Source organism: Tiliqua scincoides, chromosome 5, assembly GCF_035046505.1.
Source record: "Tiliqua scincoides isolate rTilSci1 chromosome 5, rTilSci1.hap2, whole genome shotgun sequence".
Taxonomy (NCBI): Eukaryota; Metazoa; Chordata; class Lepidosauria; order Squamata; family Scincidae; genus Tiliqua; species Tiliqua scincoides.
In genome coordinates, this window is record NC_089825.1 from 91,932,205 (window position 1) to 91,948,444 (window position 16,240).

The 16,240-nt window shown below is 48.3% G+C and overlaps 1 protein-coding gene across 1 annotated transcript in view; it reads right to left on the bottom strand.

Annotated features, from left to right (window-relative positions):
- The window catches only part of PRR12 (proline rich 12), a 50,926-nt gene extending 42,165 nt beyond the window's left edge, over positions 1-8,761 (bottom strand). The window contains exon 1 of the mRNA XM_066627450.1: positions 8,362-8,761. Coding sequence (XP_066483547.1) covers positions 8,362-8,447 — 86 coding nt within the window. The 5' untranslated portion in view covers positions 8,448-8,761. The remainder of the gene's footprint in view (positions 1-8,361) is intronic.
- Positions 8,762-16,240: the final 7,479 nt, after the last annotated feature.

Genomic DNA, 16,240 nt, shown 5'->3' on the forward strand with positions numbered 1-16,240 from the left:
AGACTCCCTTTGGGAGCCATTCCACGTGCATAATTAAGTGCAGTGCAGCCACTCCCCTCCTCCGAGCACCAAACCAACCCAACACCGTTATTTGCTGAATTGTGTTGGGGCATGTGCCACAACAATTCACGTGCCATGCAGGAAATGCAAGCACAGCCCTGAGACAGAAGAAGAAGCCACGCAGGCTGCACGCCCCTTTGCAATGAGAAATCCAAGCAGGTGGGTCTTGCAGACTTCTCCCCAAGAGCAAGCAAGCCTGCCTTAAGGCCAGAGCTACCTGTGGAAAGCCTGCACAGAGGACAGAAGATGCAAAGCAAAACAAGGCCAAGGTGGAGCATTGGGCCACTCCCTCCAAGGCAGAACAGCTTGCATACCACGGTGCAAGGATGGACTGCAGAGTAGCAGCAGCAACAGGGCCATTCTGTGAAGGGTTACAGGAAACAGGAAATAAGAGACTCTTTCATTCACCCCGCCACGGTCTCAATTCCTCACTTGCTACAGTAAGCTGCGACTGTGGCTGGATGGAAAACCATCCTAACCCAGAAAGAGACATACAGTACACAGAGAGAGGAGGATGTGGAGACATCCAAATCAAGCTAGCAAAGAATTCTCCTGTTTCCCATTATCTCTGGTACCTCACAAACTGTCAGTAGTCGATGGGAAACCCCTGCAAACAGTGACTGTAATGCAAATCAAGCTATTTTTCCACCAGTGGGTAAATGAGCTCCAGTGCTGCCTCTTGGACCCGACTCCACAACTACACCTCAAAAGGCTGCAACCAGGTGTGAGGATCTACTGGAAGAGACATTTTACAAATTGCTTTTCTCAGCTTCTTGACCTGCCCTTTTAGTTTGCAGAGTGGTCTGTGATCTTTATTACAGCCTGCTCACAACTGCGTGAGGTTGGTCACTATTATACCAATTGTACAGACAGAAGAACTGAGGCTGACAAAAGTATAACTTTTCCAAGCAATTAAATCTCCGTCCCCTGGGGCTTGTCTACAAGGCTTGTCCACTACAAGAAACATAACTGCTCACAAGAGGAAGTGCATAGCACCCTGAAGCTGTTCACAACACGTGAGCAACAGCTGATAGATTACTGAACCTCTGAGTTGTTCTGGGACCTTGAGTAAATCACTGACTCTAAACCTTAGTTCCCCTAGCAGGAAAATTAGGAAGAGGAGGGACCTACCTCCCAGGGTGGTCTGTTGGCAAATGACATAAAGACACATCTGGTTATTAACCCAAATCCTTAGAGGGCTATAACTGCCAGGAACACATCTCAGCACCATGTTCACACAAGCAAAACTACTCCAGGTGACAAAACTGGCAATGCGCTTTGGCTCCCCTCCTGTTTTGGCAGAGAGGAGCTGGTGTGATCAAGGCACATGAGACATACTATCCTATAAAAGGGAACCACATCCTCCTACTCTTGAAATGTCTGTTTAAAAGAAATCATACAACCTGAGCAAAACTGGCCATATCCCTTCTCAGGACACTCCTGTCTAAAATAGCAAACTGATCCTTTCCTCTCTTCAAAGTTACCATTCTCTGGCACTCATTTGCACTGCCTGGGTGGAGAGCGACCATGGAAGGCTTGCAACAAATTAGGAGGAAAAACACCAAATGCTAATGGAGCTAAAGACGCATGTGCAATTGGCTGAAAAAAAAGGAGGAAAATCAGGGTACTCTCTGCAGGATGTAGACACCTGCAAAATGGAGCACATGCAAACTGTCAACAGCAGAATTCCAATCATACAAATTGGGCAAGTTTCCATCATTTTCATGCTTTTTCCATTTTTTCCTAATTTCTGAATTTGGTACGGGTGAGGAGGGTGGAAGTGAGGAAGTATGCGTATGAAGAAATGACAGGGAGAAGAGAAAGCAGGAGTGGTGTGGAGAGGTTCCAGGAATTTTGCCAAGTGAATGTCTGTTTGGGAGCACCATCACAATAATCTCTGAGACTCATGAGGACTAGAAACATGCTGCTTTTTTTTTTTTTTAAACAGTCACTTTCTGGATTCTGGGCAAGCTACTGGAAAATGGACTGGAGCACTTTGTAGCCTCCTAGAGGCAAGATTCAAGATGCCAAAACTGCTTATAGAGTACACAGATACATGTGTCAAGATGCCACAACTGTTTATAAGCCACTTGCTACATAAATGCAACACTTGTAGCTAAAATTGTATTATGTGAAATGCACTACAGTGTAATCACATGGGTACAGGAGCAAATGGCCCCTGGGCACAACTGTCTATAGAAGCTACACATTGCAACCAATGGAGGAGGCATGCAAGCACACTCCCTGAATGCCTCTCTTGCAGCAGCAGCAGCTATGTACAGGTTTGCAATACGCGCAGGGTTGCTAACTCCTCTTCGTTAGCTGTGTTCAGATGCTTGCAGTGCATAATCCATGCAAGCCAATGCATAAAAAAGCCAGATCATATGCAAACAAAGGCAATGTTGGAGGCACTAGAATGACAAGTTATTGGAGAATGAATCTCATCAAGAACAGGCATAAAGAAAGGCACGCAGTGCAGCCAATGCAAGGGCCACATCTGAAGCCTACCTGTCAAGCAACAGATATGCCATAGGATATAAACATCACATAGAATTCCAAAGTGCAGGGTCTGCAGCAGGCAGTGCTGTAGGTTTAGTGCTGCTGTGTAAACAGAGAACTTGACTTTGCGCACAGTAATCCTGAGAAGCTTCTAACCCTTATGAATGTGAAAAAAATCTTTAAATGGCTGGTGACATCTCAGAAGCCAGAAGTGAGACAGAGTTGAATGCCTGGGACTGGCCGAGGGCTTCAAGGCCCTGCATAGCCCTTCTACCTGGTTAAGCTACACACATTAGGCACAAGAAGCAAATGTTTGAACAACTGCATTGCTTTGGAATTCCATTTTTATTCACAGAAAAGTTGAACGGGCATTAGATCACAGACTGCACTCTGTTCTGGCAGCATGCAGCCTCAGGCATAACCTTACCACTGCACGCCATGTGCAGTAGTAACAGGAAGTATTTATTACATCCAATGCATGCATGCATGGTGAAATATAACTATTCAACCAGATGCTCACCACTTCCAGAAAGGTGATAGCCTACAGCAGCAACACACCTTGCACATGCTGAAAGTAGACTTTAGCTCATGAAACCTTATAAATGTGTTGGTGAAAGAACAGGTCACAGTGTTAAGACTAACAGTGCTATTTTATTCACTCCAGAGTAAATCCCAATGAGTTTAATGGGACCTTTTTCCCAGGTAAGCATGTATAGCAGCGCCCCCCAAACTGGTGGGTCACAACCAGAGCTCATTGGCGATTGGAGCTCAGTACAGCAGCAGGAAGGCTTGAAGAGGTTGGTTGCAAGCCTCCAGGGCTCCTTGAAATGACCCTGAGTCCCCAATAGCTGCAGCGTTGTTGGGGTACATCCCCCCGCCCTGCCCCCACCAAAACTTAGAGTGGTCCCAACTCCCTTGCAGGAGTTTGGGAACTGCTGGTGTATAAGATTGCAGATTAAGACACAGAATACATAATACCAGGTGCAAACACCATAACAGGCATTATTTATGGGGAAAGGGTGCTCATCCTCTAGGGCAGCTTCTACACCCAAAGAAGAAACACACACCAGTGGCCAAAGCATGCACACTTCACATCACTGGCCTAGACCCTTACTGTACCACAAGAAGAGTATAAGACAGAAGAAGGAGAGAGGGAATGAGGACAAAGAAAGATGTGACAAATCTTTGACACGAATGAGGAGATCAAGGAGGACAAGCTAGACCTGAAAACAAAGCAATGGACATTAAACTTCCCAGCACAGATGAGAAGACACCAAGCTGGCCCAGACACTCCCATCACACCAGCTCAGCCTATGACCTTACAAATCAGGACTTGTATCAAATCAGGACCCCTCGACTGGGTGTGAGGTTACCAAGAATCACTACCAGAAGCCCAGGCCAGGAAACCTTTGTAAGCTAGAAGAGAGATGATTGTTCTTTTCAGTTAAGTGGTTGGATGCTCCTGAAATTATTAATTCTCATGCCCTGTGGACAGGCAGTTTAATACCATGAGGACTAGTAACTCTGGAAGACTTATTTTCAAAGCTGCCTAAAATCAATTTGCTGACACAGCCACAGAACTAATCCACATTCTACCCAAGATGAAACAGAGATGGCACCAGGGCTCAAACCTACACTGGCTCCCCGAGTTATGGAAGGGTGCCTCAGGACTTTTGCACAAGTGTGCAGCCCATCTGTTGTGGTGCTTTTGCGCAGGTGCAATTGCGCTGGGCCAGCAAGAAGTGGCTGTTTCGACCTATATACACTCCAACTTCCAGAGAGACCTCTGAACCAGAACCAGTACGTATATTGGGGACTTAGCATATCCAGAAACTCTCCAGCTACCAACCTTAAATGGTTAGTCTTTGTGCAAGTGGAGGGATGGGAGCCAGAACTGGACAGAAACATATTCAGCATTCAGTTAGACACATTCTTAGTGCTACTTCACAAAATGGGATATCCTCAACACCATGTACCGTGCTGAATGCGTGCTCACACTTTCAAAAGGAAACAAGGGAATCGCAGTCCACTTCAAAACAGGTCACTCCCTTTTGAAGGCAGCGAGACAGAGAAAGACAGAATTGGGAAAATGCTGGGCCACGAAATGGCACACTTTGAATGCGCTAGGCCAAGAATTCTCAAACTTTTCCACACTGATGCCAAACCTTCAAGATTCAAAAACACAACTGAGCCACAATAAAGGTGGATCATCCCTTGGCAGCCCACATCCCAGGGGTGGGGGGCGGGCAGGAGAAAGGAGGAAGAAGATGCTTTAGGTAGACAAGTCTAGGAGAAGCAAAATGTTTGTAAACACCCCACTAGAGTATCACTCCTTTGGGGGGAGACACAGAATGATCAACATGGGAGATAGGAAATATAGCATCCTGTTTTGCTTCATCAGTGCATCATGTGCATGTTCAGTAAAGACGACTCCATATTTAGGTGGTCTCACTCTGTCTCTGGGCCAACACACCCTGCATGTGTATCAAAATTCATGCCTCCTACAATCAACACTGTAACAATGAACCCCACTCATACATCAAGAAACTTTGCACTGGGCCCATCTTGCCACACTTACTTGATCCCCTAAAGAACCCCATACACTTCCTAAAGCACCCCATAGTCCCGCTTCCAAAAATTCCCTGCTCTAATCCACTGTAGACCTCCAGAACCCAGGTCCTACCTCTCCCATAGCTGCCTCCAGGTAAATCCATTATGCATTCCCTAGGACAATAGCTAGGAAAAACTACTAACCCAGGTAAGCATTCCATGCAACTACCGCTTCATTTAAAAGCACATGTGTGTAACATTAGCAGTCCAGCAACATGAACATTCTAACAGCACACCCAAGCAGACCACCAAGACTGGACACATTCAGCACATGGAAAGCACATGCCTGCTGGCCACATGGAATGTGTGCATGGATAAGTGCCATGCCAGTGGCCAATTGTGTGTTTAAATCAAGCCTCCCATTAATGTCTTCTCTTGAAACAATAACAAGCAGAGGACTATTTCTCTTGAAAGGATAACAAGCAGAGGACTATCTCAAACAACTTATACAAGAATCTCCTGCCCAGTATTTAAGACACAGCCTTGAGAGAATGGGGGGGAGGGGGTACAATAATTTGCATCAAAAAAAAATGAACCAAGCTTTGTAGTAGTTGCAGAGAGGTGTGGGACAAATAGAAGTCACGTGGCAGAATATGATATCCTTCTGTCTCTTCATCATATAAACAGCAAGACTGAGAAGGGGGCTGAAAAAGAATATGGGTCTCTTGTGTCAAAAGATGGGAGACCCTTAATGTTGCAGGAATGGAGCAAATAAAGGGGAAAGGGAGAGATTCCACTTTCCTGGACTGTGGAAAGTGGGAGGTGGGATTGGGGATCCAGGACTCATGGCTCCTGAAGAAAGGGGGCAGGACCTAGGAGGTTAAAGGGATCCACATTTCCGGCTCCTGTAACAAGGCCTCCGTTGTTGGAACAGAGGGATACCTTGGTATTCAGGATTCCAAAGTTCTTCAAGAGAAGAGCAGGTTTAGAGGCTACTCTGAGGAGAGCAACTGAAGAAGTTGAAGAAGATGCTAACCTTCTTTGGAGGACACCAGGTCCCTGGGCTTGATGGTCCACAGTGTTGTTAGGCAAACAATGAGGGGTAAAGGCCTCTTACCACAAGAGAAGCCAACCCATTCTCTCTCTCACTTTGCCAGGCAAAAGATGTACTTGGTGGAATCTCCAAAAGTTCTTTCCTTTTGCAAAAAGTAGAAAAACACCCCCCACCACCACCACCACTCACCCAAGAACAGGCAGCCAAAAGACTTCAAGGTTGAAATCAAAGGACTCGACCTTTCTCTTCTCAAGTCCATGAGATTCTTGAGGCCAATTCTCACCCTTTCTGGCCCTCACAATGCTCTCACAGGTGTAAACAACCCAAACAACAAATATTGCAGGCCTGCAATGCCCATCACGCTTCACTTCACAGAGAAAATGATGGGAACGCTGGGGGGTTTCCAGAGTCCTGTACTTCCCTCCCTCATTTACAGAACCTCACTCAGATCTTTGCCAGCACCTCGATATCTTCATAACACATACACAAGACATCCTGTGTCCAGGATGGCTACTGCTGTGCCCACCGTCACCCTGGTCTGAATCATCAGACCTGCACTGCTCGACCCACTGCCACCAGGAGCCTGGCTGACCAGCTAGTCCCTGACAGGACACAGGCCCTTAAGAGAAACTGCTGCAGGGTTTGCCTGAAAGGGATGCTGAATGTCCTAAGAAACCCCAACTCAAGTGTAGATCTCCAGTTGCTCTGGCCACCTTCCCAGGAGGATTTAAAACCTCAGAAATTGCCAGTGTTGAGGCAGAGGGAGCAGGATGCAAGGCTGAGGGCTCTGGCCAAACCTGAGGAAGTCAGAGTCCTGAGGTGGTGGAACTAGGTTCTTTACAACCCCCCTCCCCTCTAGCACTGAGGCAGCCAGGTCAGGTTCTAGACTCATAGACGTTCCTGAGAGAAGGGGTACCCGGTTCTCCTGTGACCCTGCTCTTTGACAGCAGAGGGGAAGGACTGCATCTAGCAGGCAAGCATCAGCAAAGCAAGAAACCTGCTCTGGGTGATGCGAGTCAAAGGATCACCTCTGATCTGGGTGGTAGGGCCCCCACGTCAGTATCCTACAGCTTCAAGGCCAGACGTCTACGTACACAAGAAAAAAATGTTCCAATCTGCACCCCTAATAACTGTGTACTGGTTGATGTGCATAAAACAGGGGAAGCAACCTGCAAATTAGGGAGGGAAAAGAGAGGGCCTGCCCAGGGCAGGTTGTGGTGCCACTCATCACCCCCACAAATGCAGAAAGTGCGGGAAAGCTCCCCTCCCCATACGCAGACCCTTAAGCCGTTTCTGCCCAACGTTGCATACAAGCAACAGGGACCAAATGTGTACACCTGTGGGGCAGGCAAAAAAGGAGTTAAATATGTACAGGGGGTTAATTCTACTCCTAGTACAGGGAAGGCCTCTCAAAGCACCGCTTTCCCAGTACAACATCCTCTGCCTCTAAGCACTGAGTAGCAGAGGCCTCTTTCTTCATTCCACAGGACCCAGGGTCCTTTCCTCCGTGCATGGAAGATGGGGGTGCCCTCCCATGGGGCACCTCTCAGCACCTGCACGCACAGCAGGCACCCCTAGGGGCAGGAAAACAAGAGAAACCCCAAAACCACACCACACACACTCCTCACTTACTCCCTCCCTCATTCCTCCCCTGTGTGGAATGAAACACTTTCCTCCCTGCAGAGAGACGGTGGGGTTGCTGTGCAGGGCCAGAACCAGCAGCACCTGTCCTTGCACCCCCATTTTTTCCCCTCACCACCTTGTCCCCCCACGTCCTGCCCCGGGGGTGGTGGGTGGCTGGGTGGGGGGCAAGCCTGTGTAGCCCCTGCTGCTCCCCCATTCCTTCGCATGGCCTAGAGGCTGAAGCACAGGCCGCCTCCTCCTCCTCTCCACCCCCCTCCACACAAGGCAACTCTCCCCAGGCGAAGGGGGGGACATCCCCCAAGACTGCACCCCAACTGCACAGGGGAGGGGGCGAAGCGCGCCCTCCTCTCTCCAAGGGGCCGCCCCCGGGTCCGCACCCCACTTTGATCCCCCGCCTTTCCCAGGCCCGGAGAAGGAGGAGGCCTGTGCACAAGTGAGGAGGGGCTGAGGAGGGGGTCCCCCCGATGCCCGCCAAGCGCGGCCCCCCCGAGGCTACCGCGGAGGAGGCTCCCTCTCCCCCCTGCCCTCCCCACCAGCACCCCCGGCGGCCTGACCTGGCCTTGGCCGAGCGCTCGTAGCTCCATCCCGGGCCGGCGCCCAGCGGATCCCCGAAGCCGGCGCTGGGGTAGTTCCTATCCATGGGGAGGGGGCGCCGGGGAGCGGGCGCCTGGGGCCGGCCTGGGGCCGCGGGTCCGTCTCCGGCTGGCTGGTGCGGGGCCCCCCGCGCCTCCCCCCGCGGCGGTCGAGGGGGGGTCGCAGGGGGGGTCGGGGAGGGAGGGGGGTCCCTCCTCCGCCTCCTCCCCCCCTCGGCCGCGGCGCTCCCCGCTCGGCCTGGGCTGGGGCGGCGGGCGGGCGGGCGGCGGGGAGGGCGCTAGCGCTGGGGAGGCTGGAGGAGGAGGCGGCGGCGGCGGCGAGCCTCGGGGAGGCGGCTCATGGTGCAGCCATGTTCGCTGGGCGTCTGTCTGCGCTCCTCTCCGCTCCGCTTCCTCCCACAATCCCGTGCTGGGGGGAGGAGGAGGAGGAGGAGGGAGGAAGAGAGGGATGGAGGGAGGCAGGCAGGGATGGTGGACGGAGAGAGGGAGGGATGGAGGGATGCTCAGGAAGGAAGGAAGGAAGGAAGAGACAGGCGCGCAAAAGAGAAAAAGGAGCGCAGGAAATGGAGCAGCAGGCCAGGCAGGCACTCTCAGACCCGGGCGGAGGGGGAGGAAGGAAGGGGGAGAGGGAGGCTGGCTGGCTGGCTGGCGGGCAGGAGGTGGACGGAATGGGCAAGAAGAGGGGAAAAGGACAAAGGCGCGATGGAGAGATGGGGTGGACGGAATGGGGGCCGAGCCTGGCCAGGGCAAGGAAGGGAGATGGCAGGCAGGCGACAGGGGAATCTGGGGAGAGATGAACCCCGAAGAGGCGGGAAGGGACGGGCGGACAGGCAGACAGGGGCCAGGGCAGAGAGCAGAAAATAAAAGGGAAAGGGGATGGAGGGAGTGGGGCAGGACCGCAGGGGGAAGGAGAGCCAGCATCCAGCTGGTGGGAACTTTTTTGCGCACTGGGCACCGATCTCTCCCCTTTGTGAACGGGCACCGGGAAACGGAGGGCAGGCGGCGGTTTCAACGAGGGTTCTGGCTGGGAGGTTGGAAGTGGCGTCTGCTCCGTGCGTTTACACCGTGGGCAGAGAGGACGATCTCTCTGTAAGGTCTGAAGGGCACGCACACGTCTGGAGAAAACCACGCAGGGCAGACACGCGCGCGCGCGTGGTGAACTCGCCCCTGGGAGCCGGGCAGATGTATCCAGACACGGGGATGCTTTTCCCAGTGGGAGGCAGATCTGTCTGGTTCTGACATGGCCATCTCAGGTTCTCTTCACGCATGACATTTTCCCCTCAGCGTGGGTGTTGTAAAGGTGTAGTGGGGAAAGCGTGTGCCTTGTGTGCGCCGTGTGCTGGAAGCTGAATGTTTGTTTTGCCATGTGCATATGTGCTTGGAAGCCTGCGAATGACTTCATACACTCTTTGTGCTCTGTAATTGGCCCCAATTACGTGTGCTGTACACACTGTGGGGAAAAAAAAATGTCTACGCCTGCCTCATGCATTTGAAGGTATACTACAAGAATATGCTAAACTGACACTGTGTGTGTGTATCCATTGATCTGAAACACTGTATACACACAACAGAGAGAGATTTGCACAGTTTTCGTGCATGAGTACTGTATACACCAATGTACAAATCACTATGTGCAAGTGTCTTGCTTTCCCGGTGCAATCCCAAATCTTCCAAATTATCATGTGCACCTTATGCCTCTGCTGAACTACGCAACGTGTGCAAAATCCGACAAAGAACACTTATTATCTAGGAAACAGATTACATGAACACACTTCTTTTCTGAGGATGAACTGCTGTGCAAGGCTTAGAGGTGAACAGACCAGAGGCAACATACAGTCACGGTCTGACAGTGTGCAGGTCATTAGAAGAAGAAGGAAAAACAACCCAGGAAAAATGAAAGCAAGTCTCAGGCCTGATCTAGCACTTTCCCCTCAGTTTGAATTAAATAGCCTGTAGCTTGTTTTGTCTTAGTTGCAGGACATTTAAATTAAAACTTGGTGAAAATACCCAACTGACAGGCCTCAGCCCAAGGTGTTGCTTGTACTATAACTGTTAATGAGCACTAATTCTTAGGGGTAATGTTTATGCCAGAAACCTTAAGATTCAAGCATGCAATTTATCTGTGGAACTCCTTGCTACAGGATGTGGTGATGGCACCTGGCCTCGATACATTTGAAAGGGGATTGAACACACTGATAGAGGAAAAACATCACAGGTTGCAAGGTGTGATGTGTCTGTGCAACCTCTGGGTTTTAGAGGTAGCCTATCTCTGAATGCCAGATGCAAGGGAGTGGAAATAGGTTGCAGATATCTTCTTGTCTTCTTGAGTGCTTCCTGAGGCATCTGGTGGTCTACTGTAGATATAGTAAGCTGGACTAAATGGCCCCTTAGCCTAATGCAGCAGGCCTCTGGAACAAGTTTTTTATGTTCAAGGCCGGAATCTAGTCAAAGTGAGCTACCCCCAACCACAACCCTCTTCATGACCAGAAGAATGCAATGTCAGCCTTTGTGATTGGCAGGCAGTATGAATTCTCTGGGTTGGCCAGGCTCAGTATAAATTGGGGCCAGGAGTGGCCATAGTTCAGTAGTAAAGTGCCTGCTTTGCATGTTGAAGATCCTGAGTTCAATTCCTGACATATCTAGGATGGCAAAAGATCTCTGTCTGAAACCCTTGAGATCTGCTGCTAATGTGGGTGCCATGCTGACTTTGACAGACCAGTCCTCTCTTCATCTGCTCTTGCCTGGTCAACACAGTAGTTTCTGCATTCCTAGCTCCTAGTCATTGACATCAGGAAGTCGGAGTTGGAAAACACACCCTCTAGGTCTACAGGCAGTACAGCTGGCCCTGACACTAATGTTTAGATAATTGTCTTTAAATGATGAGTGTTCTGGTGGTTTTAATTAAGTTTATTTTTTAACCGCTTTGGTTATATAAACCACCTTGGGTGCTTATTAAGCAGAAAGATTATATAGCAAATTCAAAGTAAACAAAAGTATCCAAGACTTTTGGATACCAAGTTCCAAGTCACTGGAACTGCAATTATGTACATCTGCAACCCTGTGTACAATGTAGCAGGGAAGGATCCACTAACAAGGATCAGTCAATATGAACAGAACCACATCTCCTGCCCTGGGAGTCCTGTGTTCCCTCCCCCTGCACTGGATGGACCACAAACACATGGACCTGGCTGGGATCACCCTGCTATACCAGAAAAATGAGTCTGCACATGCTCCAAGGCACTGTGTTCTCCTGCTAAGCAGCAAGTTCCATGTAAAGAGGAGCAGTGAATCTTGTTTAGGTAGTGTTCCAACTATGAAAGTAATATAAGCATGCAAACATAACTGGGGGCATACCCCTATGTGGGAATTAAAAACTGCATGCTGTAGGAATGAATGGATGTCCCTGGTTGTGACTGGCAGTGACTTCTACAAACTCAAGTCTGAAGAGGCAATGGAACTCCTACACCCCAACATTCAGTTCCCATGTGTGCCTTCTGTTACTTTGTTCTGGAATGCCATCTTCCATCCTGCGGGGAACATCATGTCCTGCATTTGATGGTTAGAGGCAGAAGCATCCATTACACAGGCCAACACACATTTTGCTTTATTAAATCTTACACCAATTGCTGGGTATATTTGGGGTGTGGATTCCAAAAATGTCATCCGTTTTGCCCTATCCCATCTAGTTTTGGAGACACAGCATAGCCTCTTTAGTGAATGGTTCAAGCAGCTTCCTCATGAGGAAGCCTACACCATGACTTCCTCATGAAGAAGCTATTTGAACCATTCGCTAACGAGGCTATACTATATCTCCAAAACTAGACATGATAGGGCAAAACGGATGCCATTTTTGGAATCTGCACCCCAAATGCATATCAAACTACCATAAAGTTTGGGGAAAACTTTTCTGACCCTCAGTTTTGTAGGCCTGTGTTATCAGACTTTCCTAGGAATCAGCAGGCCTTGGACTATATATTTACACCACATTTTAGCTTTGTGGGTGTCCTGCAAGTACACTGCTCTTTTGGAGTACACTTTGAATCCCCTGTTCCAAAGAGAGACATAAAAAGGTCTACCTTTCAGATTTTTCTCATCACCAAGACTGTTTTGTGCCACTTGTACCCCTCAGTTGGTAAAGTTACACCCATCCTAGCTATTAAACTGAAATTTGGTAGAAATATAATCCAGTAGTCTAGAACAGCCTGAAAATGAATCCCCTGCCCCTTTTCTAAAGCATGAAGCAGTTAGAATAGGAAATTTTCCTCCCAATCCAATCAAGAGCATGCAAAACTATATATGGGACAAAATATTGGACTGTGGAAGTTCCACTACCCTTTCACACACTTGAGTCAGGCTTGGGGGATTTCCTGGAGCAGTTAGGAACGGGTATCCATTCCTGCAGAATTTGCTTGCACTGATTTGCTGGCACTAGATATTTAAGGATGCATGGGCCCACCTCAATCTTTCAGGCTCTAAGTACTTATTACAGGGGATGGAAGACTACGTCTGATGCTCAGCTCCTTGTCTTCTGCAAACAGTAGTCAATGAAGTGGAAGTAGGAAATGCTGAATGCAAAGATGTCATATTCCTTTTACTATGTTACTGGAAAAATGTGTGTTGTTGGCAATCTTCAGTCTCGAAAGACTGTGGTATCGCGTTCTGAATGGTGGTTCTGGCACAGTGTCTAGTGTGGCTGAAAAGGCCGATTCGGGAGTGACAATCCCTTCCACACCAGGAGCAAGTGCAGTCTGTCCCTGGTCTGTCTCCCTGGCTATGGGCCTGCCTCTTTGCCTCAGCCTGTTGGCCAAGTGTCTCTTCAAACTGGGAAAGGCCATGCTGCACAGCCTGCCTCCAAGCAGGCTGCTCAGAGGCCAGGGTTTCCCACGTGTTGAGGTCCACTCCTAAGAAAGATGTGAGAAATCTGAAATTTAGTATATACTGCTCCAGGGTTGATATAGGTTTGATGAGACTGCCAACAGAGTTGCCTCTGACCTCCTTTTACTCTGTTGGGTGCAGGTCAGTGGTGGGGCATTCACTGTGGCCTTAATGTTGTTGGGTCAGCCCCAATGCCATTGTCATCAGCAGTTGCAGGATATCATGACCTCCCCCATACAATGTTCCTGGATGCTACATGGAGTTTTCAAGGGCAGGGAAGAGGGACACAGCAGCCAATGATTAGAATGTCATTGTTGCTACTGTCCTGTTATCATAACGGGCAAGTGGAAGAGAAACCAAACCACTGTATTGCCCACTGGCAGGGGGGATGGGAAGTGGGGCAACCACCCAGCCACGGGGCTGCCCATTGGACCCCATCTTCAACAGTTACCTGATAATGCCATGTGCTGATGCTGCATTTGAATTGACCCATGATACTGCGATTGCTGGACACATCTAAAGGGGAAAATTTTTATATACATTCCTCAAAACGAGGGTCTTAATGTACAATACATCAAACATAGCTAAAGGGCAGTGCCACACCTTTCCAAAACTTGAAATGTGGAACAAGCATATACCAAGACACTCAATTACTAAAGTAGTCTGAAAATAGGGCCTTTTTAAACACTTAACAGTCAAAACTCAGGGTGAGAAGTTTACTGTATAATGAAGGGTAGCACTCCAGCCCCAAACAAGCAAAATCATATATGAGAGGAAATGCTGGGATGTGGATTTTTATTGCCCCTTCACACCCTTGAATCAGCCTTGAGAGTGAGAAGTTTCTAGTAGCAGCTAGGAATGTGTCTGTACTCGTAGAATAGATGCCAGAATATCATTTACTCGTGTGTATTAAATAAAATACCAACATGTTTAGATACACACATTTGGATCTCTTTTGCACTTTGATGGATATAGTAAAATGGTTAATCCGTTTCTGCCCAGGCCACAGGTGTACACATTTGGTCCCTGTTGTGTATATGCAACGTTGGGCAGCAATAGCTTAAGGTACTTCATGAGCAGATCAATGGCTGTCATTTAATACCCACATAAATCCGACAATCGTTATTAGAAAAGTCTGAAAGGGGACGTTGTTTGTTTCTATTCCTTAAAACATGGGTCATGAAAACCAACCTGAGTAGTAGCCCACAAAGGTGGGATGGAACAGTGTGCTGTGGGAATTCCCCTCTTCATACACATGAGACAACCTGGGATTAGAACAAATTTCCAGCAGAAGCTAGAAACAGAAGGCTTTCAACTGTATCTCTTTAAGGCTGCAATAATATACCAACTTTCTTGGGAGTAAGTTCACTGAACATAATCGGACTTATGTCTGAGTAGACATGCCTAGGATTGTACTGAAACAATCCCAGGACAAAGAGAGTCGGATCTATAATGGGAGCCTGGAACATATCAATGCAAGCTATATTTCCTGGATTATGTATTAAGGTACTTTGAACTCACTCAATATTATTGACATTGGCAGGATACTTTCTACCGTTAAAGCTTTGAAACTTGGTGCATGTCTAATCCAAGACACCATATTTACTAGAAAAACCTGAAAATGGAACATGTTTACTGGTCCTTTAAACCGCATCCCAAAATGGTTAAGAATAAAGATAGTGTGTGAACTACTGTTCCTTTGCCTCTTCAAATTTAAGGAAGGTGACACTTCTAGATGTGTCTGGGATAGTCAGTATGTTGGAAAACACCAACATTCATTTATATACACATGCATTTATGGACTTCACTGATGGGTGGGTCAAAAGTCGTAAAGTATTTCCAATAAAAAAGTTCCCCCAAATCTACTAGGTTATTTGTACAAGGCATTTTTGGTTTCCCTTAACCTTCAAAATGTGGGATAGGGGAACTGTTCCAGCAGAAAGCATGCCGATACAATGAAAACAGCAGGTTGTAGAAGCCTCCTACACACTTTTCCAACCCTCACTGGGAAGGTGGGGATTGCAATCGTAGCCTGGCAGAATACGAGCAAATGGAGCGTTCGGGAAAAGCAGAGCCGAGTAAAGCACTCTGATTTTAAAGCGATGGATGGAGAAGTGCTCAGCTTGTCTCTGCCATTTGCTAGAGCAGGGATGTCAAACTCGTTTCATACAGAGGGCCAAAGTTAGTATTCATGGCACCTGCGGAGGGCTAGAAGTGACATCATTAAGCCATCATGGCCAGAAATAAGCACTTTGTGCTCACTTAGAAACTCATCTGCAGTAAATGACAAAAGAAAATTCTGCAAATCTTGTTCATATTTTTGAGATATGAGAGAGCCCAATTAGAATGGGGGCCAGATAAATTGCTTCCGAGGGCTGCGTTTGGCCCACAGGCTTTATGTTTGACCCCCCCCTTTGCTAGAGCAACATCCTCTCAGTTGCTACCCTTGGCAACCTGACATCACATGGTTACTTTCTTCTTAAGTGTGCCAAAAGGTAAGCAAACTTGCCCACACTAAAAACCCAAGTCAAGAACCAGTTGGACAGGAAGGGCCAAGACATAAGAATGGGTTCATACTGTATTTTCACAAAAAATCATTTTTAAAAAATATTCACAGTGACTTGGTTATTTGGGTACATCCACACGAGAAATGAACTGGTCCACCTCAGCAGTCCTGCTACCCTCCTCCATGCTGCGCCCTGGAACTGGGAGGGTGCGTTCACTCTTCTGTGCTCAGAGCTAAGCAGAAATACTCCAAGACCAGTGAGTGGAAAGGCTGGATACGAGAGTTTTGCACACGTGCGTGTTCACGCACACACAGACACACTCTACGGTACATGTATTTCCACCTCCCACTCACCTCACTGATTTGTGCTAGAAGTGCATGTAAACATGTTTTAATCCTGCACAGGTGCCTCACTGCAGAAGGTGTATACCTCCTCCAAGTTTTGTGTACATTCTCACT